The 19,262-nt window shown below is 38.2% G+C and overlaps 2 protein-coding genes across 4 annotated transcripts; one reads left to right on the top strand and one right to left on the bottom strand.

Moving 5' to 3' along the window:
• The first annotated feature begins 112 nt into the window (after positions 1 to 112).
• On the top strand, positions 113 to 6,326 carry LOC144033283 (uncharacterized). 2 transcript variants are annotated; one of them, XM_077541304.1, is made up of 7 exons: positions 113 to 284; positions 1,324 to 1,453; positions 2,836 to 2,929; positions 3,278 to 3,411; positions 3,515 to 3,636; positions 3,714 to 3,911; positions 5,009 to 6,326. In XM_077541304.1, exons 1-7 carry the CDS (start codon positions 274 to 276, stop codon positions 5,124 to 5,126), a joined length of 807 nt encoding a protein of 268 aa, XP_077397430.1. In that variant the 5' UTR covers positions 113 to 273; the 3' UTR covers positions 5,127 to 6,326. The 2 variants fall into 2 exon arrangements, with proteins under 2 accessions (XP_077397430.1, XP_077397429.1); XM_077541303.1 differs by having other exon boundaries at positions 3,494 to 3,636.
• On the bottom strand, positions 6,242 to 19,119 carry golim4a (golgi integral membrane protein 4a). 2 transcript variants are annotated; one of them, XM_077541294.1, is made up of 16 exons: positions 18,534 to 19,119; positions 13,228 to 13,302; positions 13,001 to 13,050; positions 12,780 to 12,833; positions 12,543 to 12,693; positions 11,462 to 11,544; positions 11,069 to 11,152; positions 10,720 to 10,896; positions 10,378 to 10,644; positions 9,889 to 10,154; positions 9,665 to 9,735; positions 9,541 to 9,593; positions 8,376 to 8,594; positions 8,156 to 8,224; positions 7,801 to 7,893; positions 6,242 to 7,060 (listed from the first exon to the last, which is right to left on the bottom strand). In XM_077541294.1, exons 1-16 carry the CDS (start codon positions 18,718 to 18,720, stop codon positions 6,941 to 6,943), a joined length of 2,019 nt encoding a protein of 672 aa, XP_077397420.1. In that variant the 5' UTR covers positions 18,721 to 19,119; the 3' UTR covers positions 6,242 to 6,940. The 2 variants fall into 2 exon arrangements, with proteins under 2 accessions (XP_077397420.1, XP_077397421.1); XM_077541295.1 differs by having other exon boundaries at positions 9,889 to 10,151.
• Positions 19,120 to 19,262: the final 143 nt, after the last annotated feature.

Here is a 19,262-nt window from a genome sequence, read left to right as displayed (position 1 = left end):
TTTTTCACCTTGACTATGTGTGCTCCACCAACCTTGTAATGTTTTCCACCTTCCTCACTTTAACACAGTTGCTAGGCAACACTGGAGCTACAGTCCTGTAGCACTAGGATCGTCTCACCTGACTGAGGCAGCTCAAGAGCAGGAGGAAAGTTACTCGCAGTGAACGGCAGCACAAGAATTCGCCTCCATGGGTCAGAGCTGCACCTTTGCAAAGCCCAATGCTACCACTCACAATGTGTTGTTAACGGCTGGCAGAATACACAAGATTGGGACATGTCCGAAAGGTGAGCTCACACCGGTATTGTTTGGCGCCAAACATCAGATAACAGTACGTGTAACCTGGAGTGACTCGGTTGGTGTGTTTTTTTTTACTTCGTCTAAGTCTGTACAAATAGGGAAGTCACTGCCTTATATTTTGGTATTAGTTTAAGAGAGACTAAGCAGATTGCATTTTATTTAAAGTCATTTTATTTAAAATCAAAACAAGGGTGTTAATTTCGAGTTAATTTAAAGTTATTTTAAGGACACTATTTTTTTTATGCATATATTTGTGGAGACTGGGGTCAAGTTGTATTTTACAATTTTAAAAATGTGCAGAATTTCACAAGTTAGTTCATGTTATATAGCTCTTAATATGAAAAGAAAAATGCACTGAGCGGTCACCAACGTTTTACAAATGCAATTATGCCATCTAGTGGCATAAAAATGACCTCAATACTAATCAATATCACACTCAGAGGACATATTTTTAATTTTAACTAAATTTTATGAATAATTATGAAATCATTATTATTATAATTATTTCTATAAGTTAATATTTTTTCCACTTTTATGCCAATAAGAGCATTAAACTTGGAAAAAATATTTTCATTGTACATTTTATTATACATTTAGAACAGATATAAAGTTTGTGATTAATTGTGACGTCATGCAATTAATTACGATTAAAAATTGAATCGCTTGACACCCCTAACTGAAATGTGTGTATAGTAAAATTAACTTTAATTTAGCTATTTTTCCCATGGTTGAAGAGCCAATTTACCACACACATCATTAGTCAACAGCAAATAGATTGATTTTGCCTTATATAATATTTGAAAAGGGCATAAAGTCAGTCGATAACTGAAGCCCAAACTGGTATATTTGGTGCTCTGCATTCAATTCAATCAATTATAGAGGTGCACACAGACTATTATAAACCAGTGGCAGACCTGCTCAGGTGTCCCAGGCTGTAACTCAAGCACCCGGCTGGTGGTCAGGTTCTCACTGCATGCCACAGCTTCCGTTACAGACAACATCATGCACTTCTCTTTCTCCTTTCAGTTCTTCAGGTGTGAACACTCTGAGCGACAGCCTCCCCAAATCCCACTTGTCCCACTACTCCGAGCTCGGTGTGGCACACTTGCCTGCCTCCGTGCACCGGAGTCATGATTCTGGGCTTGGATCCACACCTGTAAGTGACTCACACATCCGCATCATTCAGTTTGATGCACAGTTCACTTCTGTTCCAGTCAGTTCGGTAAACAAGATGCTCGAACCTGGGGGTATTTTGATGACATATTAAAATACCTGGGAGCTGTTAATTGCAGAAAATGGTACCTGACATGAATTACAGACTCTCTCTGTGGTGTAGTTTAAAAATGGAGAAAAGTGTGTCATATTTTGTCATGCTTGATGCCAGTATAGCAACATCAAAGTGGAGCAGGCCAATTCCTGTGTATGCACTGCAGCAATAGTGTAGAGTTACGTGAGGACGAGGAGGTTGAAAAGGTCAGTGAGGGAGCCACAAAACATTCCATTAACCACCAAGCCAAATGTTTCTACATTTTATTGCAACGGAACCGGAATAGATTGGATTACGACACACGTTTGCATATTACTAGCACACCTCCTATTACTGAGAATTTACTACCTCATAAGATTTTTAAAGTTTTACGAGAAAGTGCTTGGTCAAGAAACGTTTTGTTCTTAAAGGCCACCTTACTCCGAGGTCTCAGAGGCTAAACTCATTTGGATTACAAATGAACAGAGCGAATGTACAATTCAGCAATTACAGTGTATTCTAGATGTGTACATGTTCACCAGCCAGTTTTGATATTAAAACACATTTTTCAGTATGAATAAAAGGGAGTAACATTATGTATGACTCACATTGTTAATAAAAATCCATCAGTTATAGTTAACACTACTTATAAGCTAGAGGTGCTGAGATAGTCGATATTTGAACTGAGGACTACTCCACTGTTGAGGCAGATGTGCTACCCGCTAATCACCGTGCTACCCAGCTGAGATAATAAATCCAAAAACGGATCTACAAGCGCTATTATTTAGTTTAATAGGGTAGTTGTGTAAGTTACCGTATATATCATCAACCAAAGTCACACTGACTGAACATTTCTACTGAGGTAATATCAGGTAACAAGCACATTGCTGCGCTAATGGACATTTATGCTTCATTAAACTGCTGTGTGCCATTACTCCAGTCTCGCCCCCATTTTCTACTGCCCTCCTTCTTTCCACCATTATGTCCCAGCTGGCATCCGATCAATGAAGGCAATTTGATTACATTTTGTGAGAACATGAGAATGAAATTGCCTTCTGTGGATAGACTCAATGATTTGCACTTTTTTTTTGTTGTTGTCAGTTTTTATTCTTTGGCACCAACCGTTTTGGCTTAACATTCTTGTGTTTTAAGCAGAAGATTTACAGTAACGCTGAATGAAACTTCTTGGAAAATATTTAGTTTGTTAAAGAATCACACCTCTTACATTCCTGATTTGAGGACAACTTTGTTGAGTCATTTCATGCCTGCATGCTTTTCTCCTTTGCACACAGCTTCCAGCTAGCCGCTTCCGGTTTGCTTCGTGGCATCACCTGCCGCAGTGTGACCTCACCGGAGATCAGCTGACCTGTCCCAGGGTCCGAGAAGGTGTGCCTCAGTAGGACATCACATAACCTGCATTGCATCAAATTCAGATCGTTATTATTTGTCACTGTCCCCTTTTGAACAGGGGCTCAAATGTAAATACAAATTGAAACAGCGTCTTTATCAAATATCGAAAGTATTGTGAGTGTTTTTTTGTCGCTGAGATTGGTTAGGATTTGTCACATTGTGCAATTAAATTGAATTAAAGACAAGATAGACCAAGCCTCTTGCCCAGTGAGCTTGGATAGGCTGACATTGGATCAACTGTTCTAACAGTCAGTCACTGTTTTTAGAATCAGATCGTCAGATAATGCCATAAAAAAAAAAAAAGATATTTGATGTCACCCAAAGGGCCAACCGATGAGGAGCTCTTTCAAAGACAGGCGGATTCAGTCTGTGTTGAGAGATGGAGGAGGAAGAGGAGGAGAGACGAGGAGGGGCAGAGTTGGGAAGAGAGAAGACAAGAGAATTGGGAAAACTGTCTGGTGAATTATGACATTTTTGTTATGTGTGACAGAACTAATGATAAGTTATTTCCTTCTAACTTCTCATGCCTCCTCCCAAAAGGAGCTAAATCTTTCCTACCAGGATTTAGGTGACGCTTTCCAGGAAGAAAACTTTCTCCGCATACTCCGCAGGTTGATCCGCGTGGAGCAACTACAGTTGGTCAGCAACTCCCTCAGCAACCTGAGTTCTGTCCGTCTGCCAAGGTCAAGAGGAGCATCACTTCCTTTCTCCATAAGAAGCTCATACAAAATACTTCCACTTTGCTTTCTGCTATTTTCAGGTGCAGGATACTAAATCTGCATCGAAACCATCTGGTGTCTTTACGTCAGTTGCCAAAACTTCCGGCCGTGGAGCAACTTTGCTTGTCCGAGAACGCCATCAGCTCCCTGGCGGGATTGGACGCATTGAGGAACAGTCCTCTGCGATCCCTAAACTTGAACCTCAACCCAGTTACCTTCTCTCAGGACTATCGTGCACGGTAGGAAGCAAAAACAAAACATTTTACAATCTATGATAGTGACCTCATAAAGTGGTCTGGGGGATTTATTTACTCAATTCAGGCATTTCATTTTCTGTCGGTGTCTCATTAAGCCCTTTAGCTGTCCTCAGTTTATCGTATCATCTACAGATAGGGTTTCATGAAATAAAATGCACACATGTCAAGAACCTTGCCTTTACTCGTATTACAAGAAGAATCAAGTCTAAGTAAACATTTTGCTGAGCTTAATTTACTTGTGAATGTTATTGTGTTTGCTGTATCTTTGCTTATTTTTGTTTGTTGTTGCTTTGCTTATTTTTGTTTGCTGTTGCTTTGCTTATTTTTGTTTGTTGTTGCTTTGCTTATTTTTGTTTGTTGTTGCTTTGCTTATTTTTGTTTGTTGTTGCTTTGCTTATTTTTGTTTGCTGTTGCTTTGCTTATTTTTGTTTGCTGTTGCTTTGCTTATTTTTGTTTGTTGTTGCTTTGCTTATTTTTGTTTGCTGTTGCTTTGCTTCTAATGCAAGCTAAGGGCAACAGCCAACACCGTTATCGTCCATTCATTCAAATCGTATGTCAAAACCACAATAACAAAAATCTCTTAATTCTTGACCATTCTAAATGCTTCTTCTTCTTTTTCTTCTTCTTTTAATACTTATTATGACTGTGTTGAGCAAGGGTCTGGATACGAGTGCATTTTATAATTATTTCATGAAACTATGACTGCAGATGGTATGTTAAACAACAGCTTCTAAGCCATGTTGTTTGGTTGCCATAGTGTGAAAATAATGGACATACTTGAAATTGACTGTAAGAACCAAACTTTCTACTCAATGACATATTCTTATGAAATTTATACTCACACATGGCTCCTACACGTAGCTTATCCACTGAAGTTCATTGGTTGAGTTCGCTGCCTAACAGTGAATGGAAAAATGGAACAAAATGAGAGAAAAAAAAAAAAAGCACCCCATTGTCCAAAACAGACACCAGCCCACCGAGCATCTGCCCTCAATGCCAGATGGCCAGTCCAGCCATGATATCCTAAATTTGTCAGTGCATGCACCAATCATGCCCACTTCTCCCACTCCTTCACACAGTGTGTTCTCCTGCTTGCCAAATCTTGAGGTCCTGGACGGAGTCCCTATGTTGCCAGAAGACCATCTCCATGCTGGACTACACTTCCCACAAATAACAGGGATGTGCAACATTTTGTGACATTTCCCAGTGCAGACTCACATCACTTTTTCTTTCTTTTTTTATTTATTTATTTATTTATTTTTTTAACCTGAAGTTTGCCAAAACTATTGCCAAAACCACCTTAAATAAACTGGTAGGCAGTTTGTTGAAGGATTAACCATTTATGGTCGCGTCTAAATTGTGTCTTACTGACAATTATGGAATGGCTAATCGTGTCGAAATTACATAACATTGAACATGCCTGTTTACATGCATCACCGTGCAGGGATGAATCATTTTTGGGAAAATTAACAACATAACCCTTGTTCTCTAATAATCCACCAAAAATTATTCTGTTCTGTATGAGTACAGCCAATCTACTTATGCATCAAATCGACTTACTAAGGAGCATTAAAGCAGACCCAAACTACCACTTACATGCATTATTGGCATCTGTTTAAGTGCGCGTGTTTATCTGTGTGTAAGCAAAGAATAAAGACTCCATCATGTTGGTGGGGGAGAGGCATTAACACTGCAGTTTGGGCGATTAAATGCACAAGGCAAGGTTCAGGTCAGTAAGAAGGGCTCTTTATCAGCAGGGAGTAGTTTTAAAATGTAATGGATCATCTAAAGCTATTTTACTTTACTGTTTTTTTCCCCCAATATCATGGGCAGGCAACGTGATCACAGTTGGAAGCGGCAGCCTGGTCACAGCAGAATTTAGTAGGATTCAATTACAGTGAGCACACATTTTGCATTACTTAATGATGGTATTTAGGCAATATGCCATATTGTCACCCTCTTAAAATAATTGCCGAAGTCATTTTTTTGCAATATATATATATGTGTATTTATTTATTTTTCCTTCCATATATACATATAGCCTAAATCATCTCATGATGCAAATGGTTCAACTCTTTGTTTCCTGAAAAAAATCTGCATAAAAAAATGATTTAGGTGATTATTTTACGGAGCATCATTATGCCACATTCACTATCACTTTGAAATGTTGACAGTGTGTTCAATATTGTTATTGTGTTTTTATGACAATATCATGGCACAACTCATGGGTACATGGTTATTTGACAGGTTTATTTAAAAGAAAAATGTGAAATTACCTAATAATGAAATAAATTACCAGCTCAAACAAAATTCAACTGAAATTCTCTTTATTTAACACATAACACTGAATTGACAAACATAATTCATTAATATCCCACTTTTGCTTCAAATACAGTTGAAAACATACAAATAGACAGCATGTGTTTTTATTGTACATTGTAATGAAAACTGCATGAGATTTGCTGACAACTTGAAATAGTTGTGTGAACAGTTGTATAAGGCAGTATTCGCTAGTTCACATGTTAACTTTGACCTCTCTTTCCCTATATTGCATTCACAAATACAAAATGTCTGAGAAGAGGCACAGGGACGGAAAGGCACGTATCGGTGTGACAAGCTTAGTTTTGAGTTGCACCTTGCATGATTGTCAGAGGCGTCACAATCACTCAACAATAAATAAAAGAACAAGTGACTGATTGGAATGCCAGATGTGCATCTTACGGTTTACCTTTTTTATATATAGAATACTACAGCCATCTTGATGAAAATACATTCTTCGCATTTAAAACAGAGACGGAATGAATATTAAAAACAACAACATTGTACAGCATATAAAACCATCTCCTCCACATTCTGTCCAATTGCACAGTGTAAGCGGATCAGTTCCGGCACAAGCCTTTGCCAACTGCAGACGTTCGGTCCCAATCATCCTTCTTGGAGACTTGACAGAATGGCTGTTGGCTTCCTTTTTGGGAACGAGGAAGAAGAACCTCTCAGTGTTTATGTCAGATTCACATCTCCGCCCGTCGATTGGTTCCCTTTTCTCGACCAGGCCCTTCTTCCTCAGCTTCCTCTTCCTCGTAATTCTCTTCCTCAGTGTCTTTGCCGTGAGCCTCCTCTTTGTGTGGTCCCTGCATACAAGTGCACATCACTATTGTTTTAACTAGCACATTTTCAAAACATTTAGTAGGAAAACCAGAGGTTGACAATGCCCACACTACATTTTAACAGACCGCTACACTGTACTTACCATCTACAAAATCAGATGTAACATCAAAATTGTATATGAAATGAATACTCTGCCCAACCCTATTTCCTCTGACAGTTGTTTAATTAAGTTAATGTAAGTAAAGGTCTAAAATTAAGTAATTTGAAATATGCATGACACTCTGTTCACCGTACCTTACTGAGGGCCACAACTGCCATTTTTTCCCCAATATAATTTTCTACTTTACTCCATGGTTGTGTTTGTCCCCACACAGAATAAATCCACTCTAATTTCTTGCCCAACTCACCTTTCTCTCCTCCTCTAACTCTCTTAAGACCTTTCTTTTGGTTTTAATTATTATTATTATTATTATTATTATTATTTTCAATTCCTTATTACCCCAAAATGCTCAGTGCAATACTTTGTGTTTAATTAAATAAAGGATTTGATTGATTTTGATTGAAACCACTGCTAAATAAAAGAATAAAAATAGTGAGAATTTTCCTCTTTCAATTTCATTTTATTAAGTAGTTGGAAGCAGCGGAATGACCAATACTGGACAAATACATGACATTTTGCAGGCTGTGATGTGTACGGCCTCCGCAACAACCTTTTTAAAACAAAAAACAAAAAAAAGAAAAAAAGATACACCAGGTAACCCACCTGTTCTATGTTCTCATTGTATGTCTCTTCTCCATCCTCCTCCACTTGGTCCTCCCTCTCCTTCTTCTCCCCACCAGCAATGTCCTCCTGAGCCTTCAAGGTCAGAGAGGCACGACATAACTGACTCATATAGTACCATTAAAACAATTATGGTAGATAAAACATTTCACAACAAAGATGTTAGAGCAAGATATTGCGCCCCTACTGGTTGCAGTACTGAACTCTATTTTAAATCAACCTCTTACAAAATATCAACATTCTGTTCCTCAGGAGACAGAATTCTTAAAACACATTGATAATTGTGCCATTCTCTCATAATTATAGATGCCATGCAACAAATATTGGTGTCACACACCTCCTCCTCAACTTCCTCCTGGTACTGGTCATCTAGATTGTCTTCCTGCTGATCCGGATTTCCAGCAATCTGGACAGACACGCACGCTCGCTAACATGATGTCATATGGACACATATGGCTCATACATCATCCTCATCGTGTTGGCCTTTAAGCATCACCATCTACATGTCAATTATCTCTGGCTATAATCCGACTCTTCTTCTCAGTATGTCCACTTACCACCAGCTCGTCCTCTATAGCAGGATGTTGGTGGCCTTGGTGTGAGTCTACATGCTGGGCATGTGCTGCCGGCTCCTCCTCCTCCTCCTCTTCTTCATCCTCCACCATCTCATCCCCAGCATGATGATGTGATTGGTCTTCCTCTGCTTCTTCAAACTCATCCTCTCCCTGGTTGTTGGGGTCATCCTCAGGGTCCAGCTCACCGCCGCCGATGACAGCCTGAGGTAGAGTAAAAGTGATTTTTTTCTTCCAATTGTCATAAAAGAAGCCCTCCCACCATCCCAGAATGCAAATGGTGGAATCCTCAGGGGTTCAGTGGCTGCAGGTGATCACACTACATTGCTTGGTCTATGTGAGCTGCAGGGAATTTGGTGCGCTCAGTAGTCGAATTGGGGCTGTTGTAATAGTACGTCGTCTGATTTCTTTATTATTGTAATCCTTTCATGCTAACTATGTTGAGAAAAAAGTTAAAATGGTCACACAAATATGTGCAATGTGAATTTACAGGAATCCACAGGGTTAAAAATTCTGGGGCCTCTGGAAATTTTGACATTTCTGACTCATGACTATGAAAAAGGCTCGGGAAAGGGCTTATCACGATTTTTTTTTTTTTTTTTTTTATAAACAATCTTGGGGCACAAACACCCAACTGATGCTAACTGAAGTAGCCGTAGCTAAACATGGACATAATGAGACATTTTGTTTTGCGTTTTCTTAATACAGTTAACTTCGCAGTAGATGAGACTATATGAATGAGTTTTGGATAAACTCCGTTACTTAAAAATATTTTTAATACAAATATTTTTTATGAAGTTGACTCACTTTAGTTTTTACTCATTTCCTACAGGAAATTTTGCTGCGAAATTGAAATACTGGAAAGTCTTCAGAGTAGCCTGAAACACGGCACATCAAACATACAGACGTAAATGCGCTACACTTTTTTTTTTTTTTTTTTTTTTACTTTTCCCGGGGGAATTGATTTTTTTTTCCATTTAAAGGTTTTGAGTCTAGAAGGAAGCTTTACCCACATCCAAACTCAAATGCAATGCTATTATGATGGTTCTGTGCTCGACAGAGGACTATTGTAAATTTTGGTTGATTAGTAGATTTAAGTGGTGTATGAACACTGTTGTGCACATGCAAACAAACAAGGACAAAGAAGTACCTGCTGATGTTGTGGCACCTTCATGTCATCGTGTAAAAAGAGAGAATGTTTCTCTGTGAGAAAAGAATGAAGCGAATGAAGTCACGGTTGCAGGCACAAAGATGGCAAAAATCGTCCGTTTTACCTTCTTTATTGTCAGTGAGATGCACTTGTTGGTCTATATTATGGTCCATATTTTCATACTCTGCTTTCTTCCTGAGAACAAATAACATAATAGCTCATCTCAGAACTCCATCAATGTCTTAGAAATTGCACATTTCTAATTAAAAAGTCTTAATTGCTGTTGTGACCTTATTTGGAAAGTGTCTTTCCGTCACTCATCTGCAGCGTTTCAGCATTTCATCTGACCTTTTTTGCTCCTCTCTTAACAGTTGCTCTCGTCGGTCTGCCTCCTGATGTTGCTGCTTCTCCCTCTCCTGCTCCTCCTTCAGCTTCGCCTCCCTCTCCCTCTGTAGCCTCTCTCTCTGGATCTGGAGGGAGTCCTGTCGCATCTGGATCATCCGCCGCTCTTCGGCCTTCTGAGCCTCCAGGCGCTGCTGCTCCTGTTGCTGCTCATAAGCGGATTTGGCGCCCTCCACCTGACCACGTGCCTCTTGCCGGGGCTGGACGTCCTTCTAGACAACAAATAAAATCCATTTATTTTAATGTAATAATTATGAGACACGGGTTTATGATTTCTCATTGGGAAAATGTTTAAAATGAACAAACAAGCAGAAGAGACAAACATTTTTCACAACTTTTCTTCAGGGATAAAAGCAAATTAAATGTTTTCTAAATTGGGCTTGTTTTGAAATGGATGCAGTTCAAACATGTTCACAAAAGCAAACTCATTCTGACATGTTGGCTATCCAAGGCGTTCTCATCTGGCTGTTCCACTTCTGGGTCGCCTTCCTCCTCCTCCTCCTGTTGCACCTCCTGCTGTTGATCCAGGTCATCCTCCTCTAGCTTTTGAGGCTGTCCTGCTTGAGCCATCTCCTCCTCAGCCAGCTCCTTCTTCCTCTCTGCATCTCCATCCTCTTCTTTTTCTGACAAACTGTTCTCCGACCTGGTGGGGTGAGACTGGACCTTGGGCTGAGAGTGGCCCACTTCCTCTTGCTGGTCCAGCTGAGACAACATTTTCAGGTGAACACAGAATTTCTTTTGGGGAGGTCAAGAGAAAAAAAAAATCTATCACATTACCCTGGATGCAGTATCATGGTGATCTTTCAGGGCAGGCACTTCCTTATTTGGCTGCCCCAAGAAGGCCTGCTGGGATTTGGGATCTGGTTGCTGGAGCACAGAGTTTTGCTCAGACTGTCTCAAGTTTGGTGCCTTGTTCAGAGACTCCTTCAGCTCTTTGTATTCATTAACTTGTACCTACAATAGCAGACACAAGACCACAAGAGGTAAGACAAACAGCATCCAGACAAAACTACTCTTCGGTTATAAGCTTGGACTAATATTTATTATTAACAAAGCAGCTGGCACAAGTCTTGTTTCCATACTGTTGTTTCTATGTTGGAAGAACCCCATTAAACTGTTAGCCTACCTGAGCTGCCGCTAGAGCATTCTTGTGGTCTTCTAGTGACAGTACGATTTGATCGTGTGACGTCTTCAGGTCTTGATGCCTTACCTGAACACACAAGTGCAATACAGTAGATGTCACTGACACATGACCATAACAGGCTCAACCAAGGAAGACCAAATGAAAATTGATGAAACCTGAGTGAGAATGTTGTGTATTTAAACAACATAATTCAAAGCAATATTTAACTCAGCCTAAAAAGCCTATTCTCACATATATTTCAAAAAAATGGGGTGAATATTATCCATGTTCTAATAAATTCTTTTGAGATCCCAGTGCCGAAAATTGCCTATTACACAACACACCATATACAGGACTGTATTTACCCACCTGTCTGATAAAGTACTTAAGTCTCACCTGAGCATCTTGCAGTTGAATGTGAATGTCATGGTGGGCTTTCCTTAGCTGCTTATTTTCCTCTCTGAGGTTAAATACATTCTCTGCAGGTAGAAAATGGGAGGCTTTAACAAAAAGCATGAATCCTAAATTGCATTTCCTATAATACAAAATTATTTTGATTGAGTTTGATGTATTATATCACCAAGCATTGGCGGCTGCTTCAAGAAAATTATATTTACTCAAAGGTTAGCTTAAGTATAGTGTTATAAATTATGCCTAAAACAATTCATACACTGGCCATTTTTTTTTGTAACAGTCAATGTTTATTTATATAACTCCTCCCTGAAAAACAAAAACAAAAACAAAAAAACATCAGGTAGCACCCAAGGACTACAAAATCATCAGTGGTGGAACATTGTAATTTCCTAAGAATGTTGTTGAAGTGACTACTTGAAAATGTAACTAAGATGTATAGAAATAGTGCATCCTATTGGTATTTCCTACCTTACTAAAACATTGTTGATAACTACTATGAGAAATTATCACGATTAGTGTTTTTATGCAATTATTAAAAACAGCAATACAATGAAGGTAATTTACTGTACTTTAATTTATTTTATTTAATCTCCGCTGTAAAAACCTTATTTATTGATTGATTGAATTTTTATTTTCTTCTTATTATTATTAATTCAATCTCTGGTGTAATAACCTTATTTATTGATTGATTGAATTATTTTCTATTTTATTATCTGTTCTCATTGCTGCTGGACATGTAAATTTCCCAGAGGGAGCCATCCCAAAGGGATCAATAAACTTAAGTCTGAGTCTAGAGCAAATTTCTTGTTTCAGAAGACTGTACCAAATGATAGCCCGAGGAATGTTGTTTATCTATTTCACCACTTATTTACAAATTGTTTGATCATTGTGAAATATCAAATGTTTATGTTGGTTTCCTGATTACATGTAGTTCCCAGTTAAGTCACAAGGTGGAGACAAAGTAGGGATATTGAAAATGTAATGCAACTGTAAGGACAGATAAACTTGAACCATTCATACCCGTTTCATATTGTACAATTATTTGAGAGACCAAAATCAGCACCTTTAAGCTGGGCCACCTCTCTGTCTTTGACTTGCTGCATTTTGTCGTAGCGCTCTCTGTGCTCATCTAGCAGTCGACTGTGATCATTTCCCTGCATCTGATGCTGATCCTGCAGATCATAAAACTGTTTCTTCAGGTCCTCGTGCTGGTTCTGAGAGACAAGTGCAACCACGTGGTCATTCCTTCATTTCATATCATGAACATGAAAGTGCTGGTCGGGACAAAGCAAGTACGAACCTTGAGCATCTGATGTTGCACGTGTAGCGAGCTCAGTTTGCTGCTGGAGTCTTGCTGTGTGAGCATACAAACAGAATGTTGCAGAAATACACTTCTCTTTATTGTTCAGGCTTACTAGTGAAACAGCTAGAGACACACCACACACATTGAACAATGGGAAGCAGACGAACACAAAATAAATCTATTTTACTGTATATTTGAAAAATAAACTGAAAATCTACCTTCTCCTTATTCAGAGACTGCTGTGATTCGAGTTTATACACCAAGTAATCTGGAACAGAAAAAAAAACGTGTTAAAAAACATTATCAAACTAGTTTCAAAAACAAAAATGATTACCGGGACCTTTGAAGCCGACACAGGACAAATTAAGCATAAGTATTGGTAATTCCGCATAAAGTGTCTGTGTGACATCTGAATGAGACAAAACCAAATGTTCTGTTGTCTCACCTTCTTTGGCCTTTTTGTGCTCTAACCTCTCCTTCTGAAGAGACTTCTCCAATCGTGACCGATGCTCATACACCACTGCAAATGTGAAAATAGCAAAAAGAGGGAAACGCTGTAAACCGGTGACAAAGCAGGGAAGATCAATTGTGCGCATTTAAAGCAAACAGTTTTGATTGATCATTGACAGGACAAACTTTACATCTTAAAGTGACAAGGTGGACATTTTTCCTGATTGCCAAGTCAAGAGACTCAAGACATTCCTGAAGATGCTTTTGGCCTACCTGGATCACAAGTTTAGGAGCAAAGGGGAAAAGGAGGAAAAAATAAAGACAATTTGATCTAACTTATCTTTGTTTTGTATGACATACAGTACAACACACTTCCACTGTGGGACTGTGCTTCCCAGATTCCTCTGAGTCCAGAAGATTAACTTTTCTAGCACAATGGCCTGAATGTTTATGGATGCAAATATGCAAGTGCGCAATATGAACACGATTACATACACAGAAAATAAAACACAGTAACCCCATTTGCAGCTAAAACAGTTTCCTTTTGTGCCTGTTTCTTGGAAGGGTGGGAAATTAACCGCAGAGTGACTCACAACACAATATTCGCCAATGACAACAAAAGTATTACAATACAGTAATGGAATATATGGGTTACTACCCATGACCAACAATTTCAAGAAACAGACTTCTTAGAATACAGCAACATTTTAGCGAACCAAATTGTGCACTTCATCAGTATGCGTAAAAGGAGAGAAACTAAAACAAAAGTATCAGTCTGATTATAATAGTATTGATCAATATTGATACTGATGATGTCAATTTTCTGTTTTTTTTGTTTTTGTTTTTTGTTATTGATCTGTGTGGTTGTACTTCATAAATGAGGTCATTTGACATTTCCTTATTGGTCCTTTTGCTGTAACAAAGTGACCTCAAGTTCTTACAGAATGAGATGAAATTATCCTCCAAAATTTGGATAAGCCAATCATATATGCATGTTTTGTAATGGGAAGTATAGAAATGAGAGTAAACGTTGAAGCTGAAGAACTACCATTAAAAGTTTATATTTTATACTGTTTGATGGATCATCAACAGTAGATAAGATACAGGTTGGTAGACAAGTACAATACTAGTTAGACGACAGAGAGAAGCAGCAAGTTGCCATGAAACCATTAAATGTCTTCTACAATATGCACACAGCCCTGTTGTCTGTTGTGGAAGAATCAGCAATCATTGTCTAGGTTTCAGACCAATTTCCAATACAGCCTGATGAAAATGCATTAGCAGCTAGTGTGAAACAAGGCAGCACTCTATGGAAATGACCTTTACAGGTCTGCTGGTTTAGATAGGGCGATGATTGGATCTGTTGAGTGGGCTGGTGGCTTACAGCCCAAATGTTGTCAATCACAGCGGGAAGAGGTCAGCACTGGTTGTTTGAATGATTTAGTATAATTTAGGTCTAGAACGGTCAGAAACACAAGATGGGCCATGGTAGAAATCAACAAAGTTCCCATATTTATTTCTTTTTTTTTTTATATATACGTTTTGAAAATCCCCATTCATAAAACTTAAAATTTAGTGCACAGTAACCGGGTTATCAAGTTACACAAGCAATATAAATGCTGAATGATCAATTCCACAATGTGAATACAAACACAAATAAGGGCCTATTCCAGTTACAGTGTCATCTTCCATTGGTGCGTTCTCAGACGCAAACAAGAAAAACAGGTGTACTTGAAGCATTTTGTATCTTGTTAAATGTTAGGACAATTAAGTCCTCCTCTCACCTCATCACTTGGAAATCTGAAAAACGAGTTTGTCACCAGTCACCACTTTAAAATTATTTGCATATATTCTTTCAGCATTCTGTAATGGAACAGAAATGTGTCAATACCAGTGAATGAGCTGCCCCATTTACACACCATCAATGAAGCGACGCTACCGTTGGCCTAATGGGCATAGCATTCTATTAGGCCTTCTAGACTTGGAGAACCTGTGGCACAGTGCCAGGCCATAAAGTGTCTGTAAAATGGGCTTTTGTCTTGAAATGGAAACTAAAGCAAATAAGGCTGCCCGCTCAGAGACAAAAAAAAACAAAAAAAAACAAAACAACAACAACAACAACAACAAACAAATACTCTTTTCAGAATTAATGAATACAGGCCAGGAACGTCTGTTTACCAACTGGTATTATTAAGCGAATGACACTAAAGAAAAAATAAGTTAAGTGTAACATGTAAATTTACATTAAATTGGTTTGATGATATAGATAACACATACTTCCAGGTGGCAAAAGCTTTCAATCAAAAAGATGTTGGGGCAAATTGCCTCCAAGAGAGTCAGAACACGGCCATAATTTTAGGGATAGACCGATTATCGGTCGGGCCGATTATCGGTGCCGATATTTGACTTGTTGACAAATATCGGCATCGGCCGTTTTACGAATTTGAAGGGCAATAAAGCTGGAATCAAGTTATGTCATTAAATAATTTAAATTAAATTTTTTTTAGAAATGATGTTGAAATTTTGTAAAACTTTATTTACTGTAGAAAACTTAAGAAAACACATTTATTTATGTATATATTTATTTATTTATTTATTTATTCACTGCAAACACTGGGAAGTCCCAACACTTTTTAATTCACTAAAAATAATAATAAAAAAAAAATTGAAATTATGTTGACATTTTGGAAAACTATTTACAGTAGAAAAATTTAGAAAATTATTTATTTATTTATTCACTGCAAACACTGGGAAGTCCCAACACTTTTTAATTTATATAAAAATAATAATAATAATAATAATAATAAACAAATAAATTTAGAAATCATGTTGAAATTTTGGAAAACTTTATTTACAGTAGAAAACTATTTAGTTATTTATTTATTTGCTTGCTTAGTTTTGAGTTTAGCTTAACACATTGCTGATGACCCTGGAAGTTCCCTACATTTTCTACAATTTCTGTTAAAATTTTTAATTAATCAAAAACTGTCTATTATTTATATGTTTTAAAATGAAAAAGGTTCTTTTCTTTTTTTTTTACACAATTATTTCCTCTTTTACTGCAAATGATATCGGCTTGAAATATCGGTTATCGGCCTCCTTGACGACGAATAATCGGTATCGGCATCTGCCCTGAAAAAAACGTATTGGTCTATCACTACATAATTTACATTTCAACATAGGATGATTCAAAAGAAATCTCTGCAGGACTGATCAATTAACTTGTATGTCCCTTAGATTAAACCTCACTACCTCTGAGGGTGCAAAACAGACAATCCACTTAGCTGGCAGTTGAGCTCTTTGCTAAAACCTAATCTGGTCAGTCACAAGATTAAATAGCACCTGGGATAAAGGTCACAACCTGTCTTTCAGTGATCAACCATCAGACTAGAGAATACTTTACTTACAGCTGAGTCGCGACAACTCACCTATTATAGTATGTCTACTATTTGGGTAGCCTATGTAGTTTTTTTGCTGTTGTAAAATTGGTGTCAATAGGTAAGAGGCCGTGGGACAACTTTTTCTGGCTTTAGTGCACTGTAATGCCTCACACCGAATTGAACTCAAATGTGTTATTATTCAAAAGTTCAAAATTGCAGACAGATGAGTATTGGTGGGCGTGGAGCACTTTAAAAAAAAAAAAAAAAAAAAAAAAAAAAAAAAAAAAAAAAGTAGGCCCATATGTTTACAGCTGAGTTGCTTGCCAACTCAACTGACTTGTGTCACAATGTTTGTCAATCATCTGCAGTCTGCTATGTACGTGTAGTTGCTGCAGAGTTGGAGGTGATGTCAGGTAAAACTAGGGGTGTGAATTGCCTAGTACCTGACGATTCGATTCGTATCACGATTCACAGGTCACGATTCGATTCGATACCGATTAATCCCGATACGAATTTATAAGTCGATTGTTGCGATTTTTTTTCATTCAAATTTAGAAAATACTAATCAGTAAGCTTGTAGAGTATAAGATTTATATGAAAATGTATTATTTATTTATCTGAAATTTCAGTCTTAGAGGTTGTAATCTGTTTCATGTTTGAACAGCATTAAAATAAAATATTAAGGCTTAATGTTCCGTTCATATAACATTCTTCCATGCTCAAGGTGTGAATCCTAAAAAAAAAATTAAAAAAAAATAAATAAAAAATCGATTCTGCCGATTATTGAATCGATTCGAGAATCGCGCGATGTAGTATCGCGATATATCGCCGAATCGATTTTTTTTTTTTAACACCCCTAGGTAAAACGATATTAAAAGCGTACTAAAATGCTTCATGCCGATTTTAAATCAAATTCGTCATATTCTTCAGTTACAAATTGTGTTTGATCGGATAAGGCTGGGAATCTTTGACTGTCTCACGATTCGATTCGATTCAGAATCGATTTTCGATTCTCAATTCAAACGATTTTCGATTCAAATTTATTTGATTGACAAATGATTTCTGCTTCAATTTACGGATATGCACAACATTGTCATGATGTACTCCAGTCTGATTTGAAAGACAACATGACAAATAGACATTAAATTGTCTTTTTTTTTTGTTTAAACATTTGTTAATTTTGTCTTGTAAGTGCATTTTTTTTCCACAAAAACAGCGTGTGCGCTAAACTGCCTTTTCCCCTTCTTCTTCATTTCTAATTTAAATAAAATCGATTTTTGGATATTAACTCATTCACTGCCAGTCATTATAGAAAATTTTTACATTTCCAATACTCACGTAATATTACATTCAATAATTATATATAAACCGAATCTACCAAATAACAGAATAGACTCCCTACTTTTTGTCCCGTCCCGTTCTTTTATAATTGACAGCAGAAAAATGTAGGTTTGCCAAAATACAGCCATTTCTCCCATGGACTCTGAAACTGTGTTTATTTCCTATAAAATGGGGCAATGATGTCATCTACCGGTGGTTGGGCATCAGTAAAGTTGTTTCCAAGTTTGATATTTACAGTGGAGCATGCTCAGATTCGCCCCCATTTAGCACCGCTCTAAAAAATACAATTGACAAGTATACTTGTCAAAGGCAGTGAATGAGTTTTAATATCGATTCGATTTGATTAAGACATGAGAATCTCGATTCTTTGATGAATCGATTTTTTGGCACACCCCTATCGGATAGAGGCACAAAGTTTCACATAAGTCTTCACAAACCCACATTTGACAAAGACCCTACTAGCGACATCCCTTGGCTTGATTTAAACAAACAAACTCAAAAAGGAATTATTAAACCGAGCGTGGTGCAACATCATGTCACGCGCAAACTAAGTCAATCACGACACCGTCACCGTGTTTACCTTGGAGCTGAGCCGACAGTGACTCTTGGTGCTGCTGGTACTTGAGTGCCATGGCTTGTGTCCTGTTGAGATCCTTGTGCATCTCGTACGACACCATGCCGCCGTACATCATTCCGCAGACCACCGTGAGGAGCAGGAGAACCTGGAAAATCCTCCGTTGCCTCCGCGAGCACACCCCGTTTCCCATGTTGTACCCGCGCCCCTCCCCGCCGCCTGAGCGAGTAAGCTCCGTCTCTGCTCCTGGAAACTTCCCGACTCAACTCGCAATCTCAGCCCTCACTCCTCAGTCCAGAGACATTTGCACGCAGGCGTGACGAGTTCACGTAAACATTACTTTCCCACGGTAAACAGTCTTTTTCGTCTCACTTTAGTGGCCGCGCAAATTTTCCCTACCACTCTTCGTTTGCAGAGATGTAGAGAAAAACGAAACCGGCCCCTTTCTCTTCGTTGCGTTTTTTTTCCTCTTTGTGTAACCTACAGAAGTTGTGCGAAAAAAGTTAAGTCCGAAATCGCCAAGGAGGCCTGCATGGCACCTTTAACTTGAGTTACGTGTCAACCCGGTAGATCTCTGCCATCCAACCGCAACTAAACGGGAAGTCCCGCCCCGCGAGGAAACATTATTTATATAGTCCCACCCCTACAAAAATACCGCTCACCTATTGGTAGCAAAAGGTGTCAATTAAAAGCAGCCCCTGAGCGTGTGGTACTTTTATGTTCATCCTTTCAATT

The sequence above is a fragment of the Festucalex cinctus genome, chromosome 13 (assembly GCF_051991245.1).
Source record: "Festucalex cinctus isolate MCC-2025b chromosome 13, RoL_Fcin_1.0, whole genome shotgun sequence".
Lineage (NCBI taxonomy): Eukaryota > Metazoa > Chordata > Actinopteri > Syngnathiformes > Syngnathidae > Festucalex > Festucalex cinctus.
The sequence above is the reverse complement of the archived record's forward strand: the minus strand, read 5'-3'. Positions and strand labels throughout refer to the sequence as shown.

Coding starts and splice junctions, on each gene's coding strand:
- LOC144033283 (XM_077541303.1), top strand. Junction 1,454..2,835: donor CTGGGCTTGGATCCACACCT/GTAAGTGACTCA, acceptor CTTTGCACACAG/CTTCCAGCTAGCCGCTTCCG. Junction 3,637..3,713: donor AGTTCTGTCCGTCTGCCAAG/GTCAAGAGGAGC, acceptor TGCTATTTTCAG/GTGCAGGATACTAAATCTGC.
- golim4a (XM_077541294.1), bottom strand. CDS start 18,720: ATGGGAAACGGGGTGTGCTCGCGGAGGCAACGGAGGATTTTCCAGGTT. Junction 11,153..11,461: donor TTCAACTGCAAGATGCTCAG/GTGAGACTTAAG, acceptor TTGTGTGTTCAG/GTAAGGCATCAAGACCTGAA. Junction 8,225..8,375: donor CTATAGAGGACGAGCTGGTG/GTAAGTGGACAT, acceptor GTGTCTGTCCAG/ATTGCTGGAAATCCGGATCA.